Genomic DNA, 18,585 nt, shown 5'->3' on the forward strand with positions numbered 1-18,585 from the left:
TTTTTTCTGAAAGTTCTAATAGCTACAGTAATATATAAGGTGTGTTTTACCTAGATATCATTGTATAATATTAGGTTTTAAGTGTGTGTATAGATATGTGTATTGTGTTTGTTTTTCTAAATGTTATTTTATTTTTATTTACTGACTTCTTGAAGATATGGCCCCTATCAGAGATCCCTATTACCATCCAATGCCCATAATTTCATCCAATCATTCGTAGAGGATATTACAGTGGTGTGAAAAAGTGTTTGCCCCCTTCCTCATTTTCTGTTCCTTTGCATGTTTGTCACACTTAAGTGTTTCGGAACATCAAACCAATTTAAACAATAGTCAAGGACAACACAAGTAAACACAAAATGCAATTTGTAAATGAAGGTGTTTATTATTAAAGGTGAAAAAACATCCAAACCATCATGGCCCTGTGTGAAAAAGTGATTGCCCCCCTTGTTAAAACATACTATAACTGTGGTTGTCCACATCTGAGTTCAATTTCTCTAGCCACACCCAGGCCTGATTATTGCCACACCTGTTCACAATCAAGGCATCACTTAAATAGGAGCTACTTGACACAGTAAGGTCCACCAGAAGATCCTTAAAAGCTACACATCATGCCGAGACCCAAAGAAATTCAGGAACAATTGAGAAAGAAAGTAATTGAGATCTATCAGTCTGGAAAGGGTTATAAAGCCATTTCCAAAGCTTTGGGAATCCAGCGAACCACAGTGAGAGCCATTATCCACAAATGGCGAAGACATGGAACAGTGGTGAACCTTCCCAGGAGTGGCCGGCCGCCCAAAATTACCCCAAGAGCGCAGCGACGACTCATCCAAGAGGTCACAAAAGACCCCACAACAACGTTCAAGGAACTGCAGGCCTCACTTGCCTCAGTTAAGGTCAGCGTTCATGCCTCCACCATCAGGAAAAGACTGGGCAAAAATGGCCTGCATGGCAGAGTTCCAAGGAGAAAACCACTGCTGAGCAAAAAGAACATCAAAGCTCGTCTCAATTTCTCCACAACACATCTTGATGATCCCCAAGACTTTTGGGACAACATTCTGTGATGAGACAAAAGTGGAACTCTTTGGAAGGTGTGTGTCCAAGTATATCTGGCGTAGAAGGAACACTGCATTTCATAAAAAGAACATTATACCAACAGTAAAATATGGTGGTGGTAGTGTGATGGTCTGGGGCTGTTTTGCTGCTTCAGGACCTGGAAGACTTGCCGTGATAAAAGGAACTATGAATTCTGCTGTCTACCAAGAGATCCTGAAGGAGAATGTCCGACCATCTGTTCGTGTACTCAAGCTGAAACGAACTTGGGTTCTGCAGCAGGACAATGATCCTAAACACACCAGCAAGTCCACCACCGAATGGCTGAAGAAAAACAAAATGAAGACTTTGGAGTGGCCTAGCCAAAGTCCTGACCTGAATCCTATTGAGATGTTGTGGTATGACCTTAAAAAGGCTGTTCATGCTCGAAAACCCTCTAATGTAACTGAATTAGGACAATTCTGCAAAGATGAGTGGGCCAAAATTCCTCCAGGACGCTGTAAAAGCCTCATTGCACGTTATCGCAAACGCTTGGTTGCAGTTGTTGCTGCTAAGGGTGGCCCAACCAGTTATTAGGTTTAGGGGGCAATCACTTTTTCACACAGGGCCATGATGGTTTGGATTTTTTTTCACCTTTAATAATAAACACCTTCATTTACAAATTGCATTTTGTGTTTACTTGTGTTGTCCTTGACTATTGTTTAAATTGGTTTGATGTTCCGAAACACTTAAGTGTGACAAACATACAAAGGAACAGGAAATGGGGAAGGGGGCAAACACTTTTTCACACCACAGTATGCGCTAATAACAAGAAACATCCACAGTCCGAACTTACCAGAATCTGCCCCATGTGGTGTCATTACTGGAGCTCGTTAGACGTGGGTCAGTCTCGGGGTCCCATCTACACTGATTTGAGGGTCGGGCCGGTAGTAATAGAACCACAGCCACCGAATGTACCAATAAACTGGAATCCATTGCCGGCCATCTCTCAGAGGCATTGTCACACAGTGGTTTTAAAAGTTTATGAACTCTTTAATAAACATATAATACAAAAAAGGAAACGTGCGGGCAAAGAAAATAGCAACAGAACCTGGAGATAATATTCTGGTATGTTCGGTGGAAGCTTTGGCGCTAAAGCTGATCATTTTAGAACATTGAAATGTGTCCCAAATATTGATTATATCTTCTGAGCCTCTCCACATTGATCACTGCTGGTCTGGGGGTTGGAGTTGGGTTGGGAGTTGGGTTGGGGGTTGGAGTTGGGTTGGGGGTTGGGTTGGGGGTTGGAGTTGGGTTGGGAGTTGGGTTGGGAGTTGGGTTGGGGGTTGGAGTTGGGTTGGGGGTTGGAGTTGGGTTGGGAGTTGGGTTGGGAGTTGGGTTGGGGGTTGGAGTTGGGTTGGGAGTTGGGTTGGGGGTTGGAGTTGGGTTGGGGGTTAGGTTGGGGGTTGGAGTTGGGTTGGGAGTTGGGTTGGGAGTTGGGTTGGGGGTTGGAGTTGGGTTGGGAGTTGGGTTGGGGGTTGGAGTTGGGTTGGGGGTTGGGTTGGGGGTTGGAGTTGGGTTGGGAGTTGGGTTGGGGGTTGGAGTTGGGTTGGGGGTTGGGTTGGGGGTTGGAGGAGGCTGTATTGTCCTTCTGCCGGATTCCCACCCTGGGGCCCAGACTGCTGCTCCTGCGAAGGGTGTCCAGAAGGGATGTACAGAGGATTTTGGAGGACCTCATCCAAATCCTAAAAAGAAAGATTGACAGTGTCACCTGGTATATTTCTTTGTCATTAGTGTCAGTGCAATAAAAAAATCCCCCATGGTTGGTGTCAGTGGGATCAAATAAGGTTTATCTTTGATGTCAGTGGAATACAATAAGTCACATTTACTGTCAGTGTATTAAAATATTCCTTAACATTGATTTCAGTTCAAAAAAATAAGTCCCATCAGTAGTGTCAGTGGGATAAAATAAATCCCCATCATTGGTGTCAGTGGGATCTAATGAGCATCATATTTGAGGTCATTGGGATAAAACAGGTCCCGTTGTTGGTGTCATTGGGAACAAGGATGACCATTCGTTTTCAATTGTTATGTACCTGTAAAGGATACCAAATTTAGGTATCCAGTAGGGATGACCAGATCAGTGGGTTACACCTGAAGGAATCAGCAACTAGACCAAGTATGATGAAATAAAGTCTATTAACCTAAACAACACCCTTCATACACCTACAAACCATAAAAGGCTCCATGCACACTGAAGCTCAAAAAAGCTTTTTCTGGACGCCAGATTGCTGGCAGAAAACGCTGGTTGAAAAACCTGCTTTTAACAGCGTTTTATACTAGCGTTTATGAGCGTTTTACAGCGTTAGCGTTAATGGGCGTTTTTTTATAAAAAATACACAGAGGACACTCCAAAAATCCCACAATGCATTGAAAAATAGAATGCCGAACAGCTCCATGCACACTGGAGCTCATAAACGCTTATAAACGCTCATAAACGTGCGTTAATTAGTGTTCGGCATTCTATTTTTTCAATGCATTGTGGGAGTTTGGAATGTACTGTGGGATTTTTGGAGTGTCCTCTGTGTATTTTTATTGAAAACGCCCATAAACGCTAACGCTAATAAACGCCCATAAACGCTAGTACAAAACGCTGTTAAAAGCAATTTTTTCAACCAGCGTTTTCTGCCAGCAATCTGGCGTCCAGAAAAAGATTTTTTGAGCTTCAGTGTGCATGGAGCCTAATTACCGAATGTTTACGAGCGTTTAATAGCGCTTATCAGCGTTTATCAGCGCTTGCCGTTTTTTGGCGGTGAAAAACGGCACTTTGAACGCAAATTTCTGGCGTTCAGAAAAAAGCCCATAAACTCCACTGCTCATTAAAGCTAAAAAACGTCCATGTGTGTCTATGGACACATAGGCTAACATAGAGTGGAGTTTACGGGCTTTTAAAAAAAAAATGCCCAAACTCCAATAAACTGCAGTTTATGAGCTCCAGTGTGCATGGAGCCTTAATGTACAAGTGCAGCAAACCCAGAATATCAACCTAACTAACAGCTGCCATGAACAAACCGGAGTGAGCTCACATGAACAGGGCAGGATCGGGACTGGGACAGGAAACAAAGGGATACTGGATGAGGAGATTTAGGATACTAGATACTGGGTACAAGGCACAGGATACTGGAAGCAGGTCACAGGATACAAGGCACAGGGTCAGGCAGGGACACAGCTCACAAGTAGAAAACTGAAGCACTGATCTTTGAAGGTGGGATTAAATACCTTCCCAGCAGCCAGTATCAGATGGGGCCTAATTAGTAGGAGAAGCTGGCTGCTGGGAGACATCTGCTGGTTGCCACCGGAACTGCTCCCTTCAGCTCCGAGAACAACAGTGTCACCCGCAGGCAACCCAGGTCAGCACGAGTCCTGACATTACCTGAAGCAACCTTGCTGCACTGTGTCTGCTGTTGACCACAACTATACTGGGACTGTCTTGTTTAGGGCAGGAGATAATTTCACCTGTAATCCTGGGTACTGGAAAAGAAAGTTTTCCAATCACCTAGGACCCCTCTGACATTCTGAAAAGTGTGAGATCTCCTAGATCCAGTATTACAGCCTGTGGAACATGGACACTACGGGGGGGAAAATTCCAGGACTGCTTTGCAGGATCTGGGACATTTAGTAACTGTGCTTCAAGAGAACATGTCATTTTGTTGAATGAAGGATATTGCTGGTAGGGACTAGGCTTTCCCATCCATCCTCATACATCAGTCATATATCAGAGGTACATCCTGTATATCCCTGGAGAGATATGTTTTAATAACTGTTGTGAATCTCTCTTCATTCCATGCCTATGTGATCAGGAGTTGGATCTCACCTCTTGAGTGGCTGGAATCTCCTGGTAGATTTGGGAAGGTCTGCTGTATACATGTTCATTGATTCCCAGATCATTGTCACTGATGGATCCCATCTTCTTCTCAAGCTCCACCTGCTGCTGTTTGACAGCAATTATAACACACATATCAGAAAACTGAGCCACCAGATCTGAGATTGGGCTGACTTTAAGGCGGCCATACATGGATCACAATTTGGCCGGTTCAGCAGGGACCAGTTCTACTAATTGACTGCTGTACAACCAGCCTGTCAGGTTTTTCTTGATTGATCACCATCACTGGCTATAACCAGCAGCACTGATCAGGGTATTCTGATGGTGTGGAGGTCTACCCACTGTTAGAATGCAATGACTCAGCAAGAAGGGTTCCCCCATCCACATCAGGTGTGTGGAAGGGGGAATGGGGTCTGTTTTTTTTTTCTTTCAACTTGCTGTTTCAATGAAAAGAAAATGAAGAATGTATGGCTTGCCTTATAATAACAAATATTCTCTCTCTGGTAAGAGAGACTACAGACACTGGGAAGACAGACTTCATGTGGGAGAAAATGCAAATAGGGGAAGGTGACTGGAGGAATTGGGAATTGGGGGAAGAAATTGGGGGAACTGAGATGAGAAACTGCAGGAGCAGGGTGTGTGTGGGGGGGGGGGGGAGACTACAGGAACTGGGGAAGGAGACTGCAGGAACTGCAAGAACCGGGGGAAGAAGAAACTAAAGATACTGGGGTAAGGGGGAAGAAAGTGTAGGAACTTGGTGGGGAGACAACTGGGAGGAGAGCTTGCAGGAACTGTAAGGAAAAACTGCAGGAACTGAAGGGACAACATATGAGTACCAGGAGGGGAGACTGTGGGAACTGGGAGGAGAGAATGCAAAATGGGAAGAAGAAACTGAGGGAATGGGGGAAGAGAATGTAGAAACTTGGAGGAGAGACTGTGAGAATTGGAGAGAGACTGCAGGAACTGGGTGGAAAAACTGAGAGAACTGGGTAGAGTAAATGTAAGAACTGGGGGGAGAGACTCTCGGAACTGGAAAAACAGACTGTAGGAACTGGGAGGAAAGACTTCAGGAACTAGGAGGGGAGACTACAGGCACTGGAAGAAGAGACTCCAGGGCAGTGGCAGCTGGTGGTAATTATTTTTGGCTGGGCGGCAAACAGTAACACCCATCCTGGTTTTGGTCAGGTGGGTCTGGTGCACTTACCTCATCTATGGTGGGCAGCGCTTCTCCCGAGCTTCACCGATGGCTTCCCTTGCTCGGCGGCGAAGGCTTTTCCTACCGCTGCTCTCCACGGGCATTGTGGCAGGTTCCGTTTCCTCCCTCCTGCTCAGCGGACAATTGGGACCCTTCTCGTTTCTGCCAATTGGAAAAAGGATCTCAGACCTGCTTCTGAATGGTCGGATTGAGAAGCAGTATTTCAATAGCGAATATTCATTCGCTGTTGTAACACCTGGGTAGGATCAGGAAGCAGTGCTCTACACCAGGAGTCTCCAAACTATGGCCCTCCAGTTTTTCAGGAACTACAATTCCCATCATGCTTAGTCATGTTTGTGAATGCCAGAGTTTTACAATGCCTCATGGGATGTGTAGTTCCGCAACAGCTGGAGGGCCATAGTTTGAAGACCCCTGTTCTACACCACGAGCACACCTTATTTTGAAACCTATTAGAGCCTCTGGCCTCTGGCTGTAATTCATGTGCCCGGCATCCTGAAAGGGGGTCAGCGCTCGGGAGCCCCTAATGGATACTGCTCCAGGGACTGAGAGGAGATATTTCAGGAAGTAGGAGTGCATAAAGGAACTGAGCTAAGATACTGAAGGAACTAGGGGAAGAGACTGCAGGAACTCATTAAAGAAACTGCGAGAACTATGGGAAAAAGTCTATACACTGACGAGGAGGGAGACTGCAGCAATCCTGAAGGGTGACTGCAGAAACTGGGAGGAGAGACTGCAGAAACTGGGAGGAGAGACAGCAGGAACTGGGGGGAGAGACGGCAGGAACTGGGAGGAGAGACGGCAGGAACTGGGAGGAGAGACGGCAGGAACTGGCAGGAGAGACTGCAACAACTGAGAGGAGAAACTGCGGGAACTGGGAGGAGAGACTGCGGGAACTGGGAGGAGAAACTGCGGGAACTGGGAGGAGAAACTGCGGGAACTGGGAGGAGAAACTGCGGGAACTGGGAGGAGAGACTGCAGGAACTGGGAGGAGAGACTGCAACAACTGGGAGGAGAGATTGCAGGAATTGGAGGGGAGACTGCAAGAACTTAGGGGGTTGTCTGAATAAATAAGGGGGATTATCTATGGAAACTCTGATGAGAGACTGCAGAAACTGTGTCAGGGAACTCACCGTACGTATGCCCGTCCCCGTATAGCTGCAGTTCCCCTTCGTTCCAGGCGCCATGCGCGGTGTCCCCGTCAGAGGCGTACGAGTTCCAGGACGAACGGACGTATGCTAATCCGAACACGTGGACGTACGCCGATCCGAACACACAGAGACACCCGCGCAAATTGAACGGATGTACGTATTCACGCACGGACGGCCACTTCCACCAATCCTGGCTCACTTCCCTCTATATAAACAGGATCCTGGCCTGACACCAGTGCTGGATCGTCTTCAGCTATTCCTGCAAGACCTGATCGTTGTTCCTTGATCCTGTGAACCTTGTTCCGTGACCTTGCTCCTGTGATCCTTGTTCCTGTGACCCGTTCCTGATATCCTCTCCTTGGATACCCCGTGTACTATCTCCCGGACTACCTTTGACCTCGGCTTGGACTTTCGACTTTGGCTTGTCTCCTGATTCGGTACCTCATTTGCTAACACGTTACCAGACCCCCTGCTCGTCTTTGACCACACACCTGCCTCCTGTTATTGTACCGCATTGCCCGCCAGTTGACGACCTTGCCTGTTATAGACACGTAGTGCTTCCTGCACGCCTGCTGGACTTCCGCTGTCTACCTCCGTGATCAGTCAACACCTCTTCTACCGTGAGGACCCAGCGTCTCCGAAGTCTTCAACTTCCACCTGCAGGCACCTGCACCCTTTCGTTGTCCTCACGCTCCCTGTTCCCATCTCCAGGGGCGTGGAGACCGGAATCGTGCGAGAGGCCACCCTCAGCAGTCTGACTCCGCTGTAAGGTATGTGACAGAACGATCCAGCCAAAAACATGGAGTCAGACAGGGGGGCCTGGGAGGAGAGAATGCAAAATGGGAAGAAGAAACTGAGGGAATGGGGGAAGAGAATGTAGAAACTTGGAGGAGAGACTGTGAGAATTGGAGAGAGACTGCAGGAACTGGGTGGAAAAACTGAGAGAACTGGGTAGAGTAAATGTAAGAACTGGGGGGAGAGACTCTCGGAACTGGAAAAACAGACTGTAGGAACTGGGAGGAAAGACTTCAGGAACTAGGAGGGGAGACTACAGGCACTGGAAGAAGAGACTCCAGGGCAGTGGCAGCTGGTGGTAATTATTTTTGGCTGGGCGGCAAACAGTAACACCCATCCTGGTTTTGGTCAGGTGGGTCTGGTGCACTTACCTCATCTATGGTGGGCAGCGCTTCTCCCGAGCTTCACCGATGGCTTCCCTTGCTCGGCGGCGAAGGCTTTTCCTACCGCTGCTCTCCACGGGCATTGTGGCAGGTTCCGTTTCCTCCCTCCTGCTCAGCGGACAATTGGGACCCTTCTCGTTTCTGCCAATTGGAAAAAGGATCTCAGACCTGCTTCTGAATGGTCGGATTGAGAAGCAGTATTTCAATAGCGAATATTCATTCGCTGTTGTAACACCTGGGTAGGATCAGGAAGCAGTGCTCTACACCAGGAGTCTCCAAACTATGGCCCTCCAGTTTTTCAGGAACTACAATTCCCATCATGCTTAGTCATGTTTGTGAATGCCAGAGTTTTACAATGCCTCATGGGATGTGTAGTTCCGCAACAGCTGGAGGGCCATAGTTTGAAGACCCCTGTTCTACACCACGAGCACACCTTATTTTGAAACCTATTAGAGCCTCTGGCCTCTGGCTGTAATTCATGTGCCCGGCATCCTGAAAGGGGGTCAGCGCTCGGGAGCCCCTAATGGATACTGCTCCAGGGACTGAGAGGAGATATTTCAGGAAGTAGGAGTGCATAAAGGAACTGAGCTAAGATACTGAAGGAACTAGGGGAAGAGACTGCAGGAACTCATTAAAGAAACTGCGAGAACTATGGGAAAAAGTCTATACACTGACGAGGAGGGAGACTGCAGCAATCCTGAAGGGTGACTGCAGAAACTGGGAGGAGAGACTGCAGAAACTGGGAGGAGAGACAGCAGGAACTGGGGGGAGAGACGGCAGGAACTGGGAGGAGAGACGGCAGGAACTGGGAGGAGAGACGGCAGGAACTGGCAGGAGAGACTGCAACAACTGAGAGGAGAAACTGCGGGAACTGGGAGGAGAGACTGCGGGAACTGGGAGGAGAAACTGCGGGAACTGGGAGGAGAAACTGCGGGAACTGGGAGGAGAAACTGCGGGAACTGGGAGGAGAGACTGCAGGAACTGGGAGGAGAGACTGCAACAACTGGGAGGAGAGATTGCAGGAATTGGAGGGGAGACTGCAAGAACTTAGGGGGTTGTCTGAATAAATAAGGGGGATTATCTATGGAAACTCTGATGAGAGACTGCAGAAACTGTGTCAGGGAACTCACCGTACGTATGCCCGTCCCCGTATAGCTGCAGTTCCCCTTCGTTCCAGGCGCCATGCGCGGTGTCCCCGTCAGAGGCGTACGAGTTCCAGGACGAACGGACGTATGCTAATCCGAACACGTGGACGTACGCCGATCCGAACACACAGAGACACCCGCGCAAATTGAACGGATGTACGTATTCACGCACGGACGGCCACTTCCACCAATCCTGGCTCACTTCCCTCTATATAAACAGGATCCTGGCCTGACACCAGTGCTGGATCGTCTTCAGCTATTCCTGCAAGACCTGATCGTTGTTCCTTGATCCTGTGAACCTTGTTCCGTGACCTTGCTCCTGTGATCCTTGTTCCTGTGACCCGTTCCTGATATCCTCTCCTTGGATACCCCGTGTACTATCTCCCGGACTACCTTTGACCTCGGCTTGGACTTTCGACTTTGGCTTGTCTCCTGATTCGGTACCTCATTTGCTAACACGTTACCAGACCCCCTGCTCGTCTTTGACCACACACCTGCCTCCTGTTATTGTACCGCATTGCCCGCCAGTTGACGACCTTGCCTGTTATAGACACGTAGTGCTTCCTGCACGCCTGCTGGACTTCCGCTGTCTACCTCCGTGATCAGTCAACACCTCTTCTACCGTGAGGACCCAGCGTCTCCGAAGTCTTCAACTTCCACCTGCAGGCACCTGCACCCTTTCGTTGTCCTCACGCTCCCTGTTCCCATCTCCAGGGGCGTGGAGACCGGAATCGTGCGAGAGGCCACCCTCAGCAGTCTGACTCCGCTGTAAGGTATGTGACAGAACGATCCAGCCAAAAACATGGAGTCAGACAGGGGGGCCTCACCCTTGGAAGCCTTGTGCCAACAAATCTCTGCCCTTACCCAAGCAGTTCAGGGCCTGCAAGATGGTTACCATCAACTTGAACAGAGGGTGGAGTCATTAACTCCGAACACTGCTGCTTCCCAAGGGGCTACAGCATCTCGGTCCGCCAGTCCGGCAACTCCAGCATCTATGCCCGCAATAGTGGTGCCATCCCCTGAGCCTCGTGTTCCTACTCCAGAGCGGTTTTTCGGGGATCGCAGCAAATTCCGCGCTTTTCGTAATGCATGCCAATTATACTTCCTGTTACAGCCTCGCACCTTCTCCTTGGAAAGCACAAAAGTGGGGTTCATCGTTTTCTTGCTCCAGGGGGAACCTCAGACCTGGGCCCATCACCTCTTGGAACAGGCCAGCCCTCTACTTGACACTATGGACTCTTTTTTGAACGAGATGGCTAAATTATATGACGATCCTCAGCGTGCCACAACTGCTGAGGCCAGTCTCCACGCTCTGCAACAGGGTCGCAGACCTGTAGAGGATTATGTGACGGACTTTAGGCGGTGGAGTTCTGATACTCAATGGAACGACGCCGCCCTACGTTACCAATTCCGCATTGGACTGTCCGGACCATTAAAGGATGAATTGGCCCGTATCGGAGTTCCTAGTTCTCTAGAAGACCTCATACAAACATCCATCCAAATCGATCGCCGTCTCAGGGAACGGAGATCTGAAAGAGCTGGCCAGTTTCGCCCCACTTGGATGTTACCCAAGGTTCCGAATCATCCTCCCATTTCCACACCTGCTCCCATTTCCGAAGCTCCAGAGCCAATGCAATTAGGATTACTTCGCTCACCATTGTCTCCTGAGGAGAAGCTACGCCGACGCCAGAACAATCTCTGCCTTTATTGTGGGGAAGCTGGTCATTATGCGAAGACATGTCCAAATAAAATTCGTAAGTTCAAAGACTCATCTCTTGTATCTAATACATTACCTCTGACAAGATCTATTCATATAGCTGTTCCCCTTTCCTTACAGCTTCCAGGAGAGACACTCCAGGTTCAAGCTATAATTGACTCGGGTGCCTGTAGCTGCTTCATTGACCATACCCTCGTTCTGCAACACAACATTCCATTAACACTCAAGCAACGTCAACTTTCCATACGGTTAGCAGATGGATCCAACATCAGTTCAGGCCCCATTACCCATGAGACTCAACCACTGTCCGCCAACATTCTATCCGGTCACCAAGAATTAATCCGCCTGGATGTCATCTCTTCACCACTCTTCCCAATCATTCTGGGAATGCCGTGGTTACAAGCCCATAATCCCCAAATAGACTGGGTAACTGGTGAGGTAGTGTTTCGGTCTACTTACTGCCTCCAAAATTGTATCAAGATTTCAAACCACCTGGCCCCGGTCATCGCCTGTTCGGGGCCCACATCCGAGCTCCAGAGGTTGGTCCCACCTACATACCATAAATTCCTGGATGTATTTGACAAACGAAAGGCGGACACACTTCCCCCTCATCGGGTCTATGATTGCCCAATCGAGTTATTGCCTGGAGCCGAAATTCCATTCGGGAGGATATTCCCTCTATCGGAACCTGAACTCCTGGTCCTTAAAGAATACATTGATGAGAACCTCAAGAAAGGATTTATCCGACATTCCTCTTCTCCAGCTGGTGCTGGAATATTCTTCGTTGAAAAAAAAGACCGTTCGCTCCGCCCATGTGTGGATTACCGGGATTTAAATAAAGTGACGATTAAGAACCGCTATCCCCTTCCATTGATCCCAGAATTATTCCAGAGACTTTGATCAGCCAAAATATTTACAAAGCTGGATTTACGAGGGGCCTATAACCTAATCAGAATCCGTAAGGGGGATGAATGGAAAACGGCTTTTCGGACACATTTTGGCCACTTTGAGTATCTGGTCATGCCATTCGGACTCTGCAACGCTCCAGCTACTTTTCAACATTTTGTTAATGATATTTTCAGGGACTTTTTGGATTTATTCGTAATTGTTTATTTGGATGACATTCTGGTATTTTCAAACTCCCTAGAAACCCATCGTGACCATGTAAAACAAGTTCTCCTGAGATTAAGGCAAAATGGGCTATACGCCAAGGCCGAGAAATGCGAGTTCGAACGACAGACCATTCACTTCCTTGGTCTGGTGATATCAACTGAGGGAATAGAGATGGATCCTCAAAAGGTGTCAGCCATTTTATCCTGGCCACCTCCGACCGATAAAAAAGGGGTTCAGCGCTTCATTGGATTCTCTAATTTTTACAGGAAATTTATCAAAAACTTTTCCAGTGTTATAGCCCCCATCACGCAACTCACCAGCAAACAAAACCGTTTTCGATGGTCTATCAAGGCCCAAGCTGCGTTCGATAAACTAAAAGGACTATTCACATCTGCCCCAATTCTCAAACACCCTGACCCTGCTCTACCCTACACTTTGGAGGTGGACGCTTCAAAGAACGCTGTAGGCGCTGTTCTGTCCCAACGCCAAGGGCTTAAATCATTAATGCATCCTGTAGCGTTCTTCTCCAAGAAACTAAATACGTCAGAAAGGAACTACGATGTGGGAGATCGGGAACTTCTGGCAATCAAACTGGCTTTAGAAGAATGGCGGTACCTTCTGGAGGGGGCAACACATCCAATATTGATCTTTACAGATCATAAAAATTTGGAATATCTCAGAACAGCCAAGCGTCTCAGGCCCCGGCAGGCGAGATGGGCTCTTTTCTTCTCCTGTTTTAATTTTCACATAACCTACAGACCAGGATCCAATAACAGTAAACCTGACGCATTATCCCGTATGTTCTCTGAAACTGAAGTCTCATCCCCTCCAGACACTATTCTGCAAGCTGGGAACTTTCTATTAACACAAACCAGTTTTCTATCACAGGTTCGGCAGTCGTCTCAAGGTGCAGCAGTCCCTCCAGGTATCAACCTCCAAGAAAAAGATGGTCTTCTCTGGCGAGGAAGTAAACTATTCATTCCTCAAAATCTTCGCATCTTCGTCCTACAGGCTTGTCATGACTATCCCCTGGCGGGTCACTTTGGGGGTCACAAGACGATAAATCTAGTTCAAAGGCATTTCTGGTGGCCAAACCTCGCAAAAGACTGTAGGAACTATGTTAGCTCTTGTTCAACCTGTCTCCGGAATAAGAATAGCAAAAACAAGGCCTGGGGATTGTTGAGGCCATTACCTATCCCTGAAAGACCATGGGATAAGATCGCGATGGACTTTATTGTTGAGCTTCCTCCCTCTGAAGGGTTCTCCTCTATTTTCGTGGTGGTGGATCGCTTTTCCAAGATGGCACACTTCATCCCCATGAAAGGAACTCCGTCTGCAACTGAGACAGCCAGAGTATTCATTAAAGAAATTGTCAGACTCCATGGAATTCCCGGTGATATCGTCTCTGATCGTGGAGTCCAATTTACGTCAAAATTTTGGAAATCATTGTGTGAAGCTCTGGGTATCAAGTTAAATTTCTCTTCAGCCTACCATCCCCAAACAAAACGGGCAGACCGAACGCACCAATCAAACGTTGGAACAATATTTACGTTGTTTTACTTCTTTTTCTCAGGAAGATTGGGCCTCGTTATTACCTTTGGCAGAATTTGCTTTCAATAACTCTACTCACTCTGCAACGAACCAGTCACCATTTTACTCTAACTATGGTTTTCATCCCTCCTTCCTGCCAACATCCCTACCGGATTCTCCTGTACCAGCTGTCCAGGATAGGCTGAATTTCTTTGTTATCAACAATCAGGTACTTAAAGAAACCCTCTCTAAGGCACAGGAGGACGATAAAAAAAATTTCAACAGGAAGAGAAGGGGAGAATTGGATTTAAAAATCGGTGATCGTGTATGGCTTTCAACTGCAAACCTGAAACTGGCGTGTCCCTCTAAAAAATTGGGACCCAGATATTTGGGACCTTTTCCTATTAAGAAGAAAATTAATTCAGTGGCCTATGAACTCGAACTTCCCGGCTCATTCAAGATCCATCCTGTATTTCACACTTCTCTACTTAAGCCTAATGTACCTAATTCTTTTCCAGGTCGAGAGTTGGGCTCTCCCGAAGCCATATTGATAGATGGAGAGGAGGAGTTTGAGATCGAAGCCATTCTAGACTACAGGAAGCGACAAGGACAAAATCAATACTTGATTAAGTGGAAAGGCTTTGGCCCCGAAGAGAATTCCTGGGAACCCGAAGCAAATCTTCATGCCCAGAGGCTTATACGGGCTTTTCACCGCTCTCAAAGGTCGGTCCAAAGGGGCACCCGGAGGCTGCCCTTAAGGGGGGGGCACTGTCAGGGAACTCACCGTACGTATGCCCGTCCCCGTATAGCTGCAGTTCCCCTTCGTTCCAGGCGCCATGCGCGGTGTCCCCGTCAGAGGCGTACGAGTTCCAGGACGAACGGACGTATGCTAATCCGAACACGTGGACGTACGCCAATCCGAACACACAGAGACACCCGCGCAAATTGAACGGATGTACGTATTCACGCACGGACGGCCACTTCCACCAATCCTGGCTCACTTCCCTCTATATAAACAGGATCCTGGCCTGACACCAGTGCTGGATCGTCTTCAGCTATTCCTGCAAGACCTGATCGTTGTTCCTGTGACCTTGACCCTGTGAACCTTGTACTGTGACCTTGATCCTGTGAACCTTGTTCCGTGACCTTGCTCCTGTGATCCTTGTTCCTGTGACCCATTCCTGATATCCTCTCCTTGGATACCCCGTGTACTATCTCCCGGACTACCTTTGACCTCGGCTTGGACTTTCGACTTTGGCTTGTCTCCTGATTCGGTACCTCATTTGCTAACACGTTACCAGACCCCCTGCTCGTCTTTGACCACGCACCTGCCTCCTGTTATTGTACCGCATTGCCCGCCAGTTGCCGACCTTGCCTGTAAGGCCGCGTACACACGCGGGGACTGTTCGCCCAACTTTGTCCGTCAAACAGTTTCGGCAAACAGTCCGCTCAAAATTAGCATGGACGGACATGGCCACACACGACGAACGAACAGTTTGCTGAAACCGTGCGCGATGAGGTGAACGGCACGTACGACGGGACGAAAAATACGACGTCCTATACACTGCATTATAACTTTCGGCGTGTAAATCCTTTCTGAGCATGCGCGGAACTTAGTTTGACGAACAAGCCTACACACGAGGGGACTGTTCGCTGAAACAAAGTTTCAGAGGACAGTTTTTCGGAATTTCCGAAAAACCTTGTTCAGCGGACTGTTCGCTGAAACTGTCCGCTGAAAGCCCACACACGAGCGGACTGTTTGCCGAAACACTGTTCAGCGGACAAAGTTGGGCGAACAGTCCCCACGTGTGTACGCGGCCTTATAGACACGTAGTGCTTCCTGCACGCCTGCTGGACTTCCGCTGCCTACCTCCGTGATCAGTCAACACCTCTTCTACCGTGAGGACCCAGCGTCTCTGAAGTCTTCAACTTCCACCTGCAGGCACCTGCACCCTTTCGTTGTCCTCACGCTCCCTGTTCCCATCTCCAGGGGCGTGGAGACCGGAAACGTGCGAGAGGCCACCCTCAGCAGTCTGACTCCGCTGTAAGGTACGTGACAAACTGGGAGGAGAGACGGCAGAAACTGGGAGGAGAGACGGCAGAAACTGGGAGGAGAGACTGCAGAAACTGGGAGGAGAGACTGCAGAAACTGGGAGGAGAGACTGCAACAACTGGGAGGAGAGATTGCAGGAACTGGGAGGAGAGATTGCAGGAACTGGGAGGAGAGACTGCAACAACTGGGAGGAGAGATTGCAGGAACTGGGAGGAGAGACTGCAGGAACTGGGAGGAGAGACTGCAGGAACTGGGAGGAGAGACTGCAGGAACTGACAGGAGAGACTGCAACAACTGGGAGGAGAAACTGCAGGAACTGGGAGGAGAGACTGCAACAACTGGGAGGAGAGACTGCAGGAACTGGGAGGAGAGACTGCAACAACTGGGAGGAGAGACTGCAACAACTGGGAGGAGAGACTGCAACAACTGGGAGGAGAAACTGCAGGAACTGGAGGGGAGACTGCAAGAACTTAGGGGGTTGTCTGAATAAATAAGGGGGATTATCTATGGAAACTCTGATGAGAGACTGCAGGAACTTGGAGGAGAGACTGTGGGAATTAAAAGGTGCTACAGGAACGGTGGGAAAAGAATTAGAGTAGACTAAAAGCATTGGGTTAAAAGACTGCATAAAATGGGGGGGGGGTATATAATATATTACAAAGACAGACGGCGGGAAATGGACAGTGATTGGGGGTGTCTGACAAAGATGAGACCACTGGTGAGAAAATAACAGTAAAATCGAGTGCCCTGGGCAGCAGTATTACTTCCCAGTATATCGAGCTATAGGGAGGGTGTAGAAAGAGAAGCCCCATAGAAGTAAAATGGAGAGAGAGTTGGTTCTCCGGGACAGGAGGAGACAAATGGCCTTACAAGGAGTGTGATGGGACATGGACACTTCTCATGGAGTGAGGACATAACAGAACGAGGAAGGCCTCTAGAGAGGGGGCTAAAGAGTCAATCTACGGACTACATGGGAGCTACAATAGAGACATTACGAGGATCCAGAATTATCCCCATGTAAGATCAGCCAATCATAGCATTTCATGCACCCATTAAACCAAATATAATACTTACCTGATCATAAGCAACCCGTATTTCAAGGTTTCCTGGGGAAAAAAACCAATCCCTCTGTTATTGTGAGTAAGAGGAGAACAAAGTCATCAATGCTAAATGACTGATCAGAGTCATGTGCACAGTGCTGGAACCCAAACGAATTGCCAGTATTATCCTCAAGCAGAGCTCCACCATAATCATAGCAAGCCAAGTTCATATTAGATATGCGAGACAGCACAGTCAGTATCCTTGTTAAACAACTTCTGCTTAAACTAGTTGCATTGGGAGTTCATCGTTTTCATTGGATGTTTATTAACAAAGATCTGTCCTACTAAGCCAGACACCCAACATTTTTATGTAATAAACTAATATGGCTGCACCCATCTACATATATAATAATTACCGATTACAGAAACACGGTAAAGCAGATGGGATTTACAGGAACAGTTCAGCATGGGACTGATGTAAGGGTATATGAATGATGTACAATGACCTGATTAACCAATCAAAAATCATCTCTTAGCAGGAACAGAAATGTCATTGCCTAAAGCCGGCCATAAATGGTGCGATTTTCTTTCCTACAGCCGTGGGTTGCAGGAAAGAAAATCGTTCAATTCCCCCATCAACACAGCCAGTGTTAATGGGGGAATTGCTCCTGTGGCGATATTGTCTTCTCCCAGCTAGGGGCCGGGGGAGCCGTCCTGGCTGGGAGAACACACAGTGATTATTGCTAGCGGCTATAGCCAATGGCAATAATCGCATGAAAACTCTGACAGGCAGGTTGTACCCAAGTTGGTTGCTTGATCAACTTGGGTACAATCAGCCTGCCCATACTGCCTGCCCATACGTGGTTCTTGGCTGGTTCCTGTTGAACCGGCAGACATTGGAATCATCTATAGCCGCCTTTAGCTGCAAGGGGATTTTTCACACTCTATAGGAAAATTAAACTTTGGAAGAATATGATTGACCATAAATTAGAAATATTTTCTCCTTACGTTGAAGATTTTGTATCTTCTTCCATAGAAGAAAAATGCCGATCGCCAGAATGAGCACCACAGTCAGGCAGGGGAGGACAATCTTCAGCATTATCATTCTGAAACCAAAATGCCAAAATTTAAAAAGTGAATGCATAAATAAATAACTAAATCAACCAATACATGAATATCAATAACCTAATAAAAGAAAAAAAAAAAAAATCTTTTGCTGCAATTACTCACCTTCAGTCTGGAGTGGTCCTCCCAAGTAACTCTATTCTGCCACTAGATGTCACTAGTCTTCCACATTGAAGATGGCGGCCTTCAAACCCCTTCTCCCGCTTCCTTGGATCACTCTTCACTATTTTTTTTATGCTGTACCGTGCGTGATATTATTTATTATTCACAGATTTGTTTGGACACTTACTAGGTGATATCTGCAGTGTTTACTATACTGTATTTGGGATATAATACCATCGCCTTGTTTACGATTAAGTATGCATATATGTGCAAACAAAACCCTCTGTTTTTAATGCAAATTGTTAG

At 47.7% G+C, this 18,585-nt stretch overlaps 1 protein-coding gene across 1 annotated transcript; it reads right to left on the reverse strand.

The window, feature by feature from the left end:
- Positions 1 to 2,072: 2,072 nt before the first annotated feature.
- LOC143956855 (uncharacterized) lies at positions 2,073 to 18,154 on the reverse strand. The gene is made up of 4 exons (XM_077467023.1): positions 18,061 to 18,154; positions 17,087 to 17,118; positions 4,904 to 5,020; positions 2,073 to 2,774 (listed from the first exon to the last, which is right to left on the reverse strand). The coding sequence occupies exons 1-4, from the start codon at positions 18,149 to 18,151 to the stop codon at positions 2,484 to 2,486; spliced, it is 531 nt and encodes a 176-aa protein (XP_077323149.1). The 5' UTR covers positions 18,152 to 18,154; the 3' UTR covers positions 2,073 to 2,483.
- Between the last annotated feature and the right edge of the window lie 431 nt (positions 18,155 to 18,585).

The sequence above is a fragment of the Lithobates pipiens genome, unplaced genomic scaffold (genome assembly GCF_037356315.1).
Source record: "Lithobates pipiens isolate NorthernLeopardFrog02 unplaced genomic scaffold, aLitPip1_a1.2 Scaffold_44, whole genome shotgun sequence".
NCBI classification, from domain to species: domain Eukaryota; kingdom Metazoa; phylum Chordata; class Amphibia; order Anura; family Ranidae; genus Lithobates; species Lithobates pipiens.

Bases quoted from the DNA above. Each gene is read 5' to 3' on its own strand.
- LOC143956855 (XM_077467023.1), bottom strand. From the start codon at position 18,151: ATGCTGAAGATTGTCCTCCCCTGCCTGACTGTGGTGCTCATTCTGGCG. The intron at 5,021-17,086 runs GTAAGTATTATA...GCTGTCAAACAG, and splicing joins TACGGGTTGCTTATGATCAG to CAGCAGGTGGAGCTTGAGAA. The intron at 2,775-4,903 runs GTGAGATCCAAC...CTTTCTTTTTAG, and splicing joins AGATTCCAGCCACTCAAGAG to GATTTGGATGAGGTCCTCCA.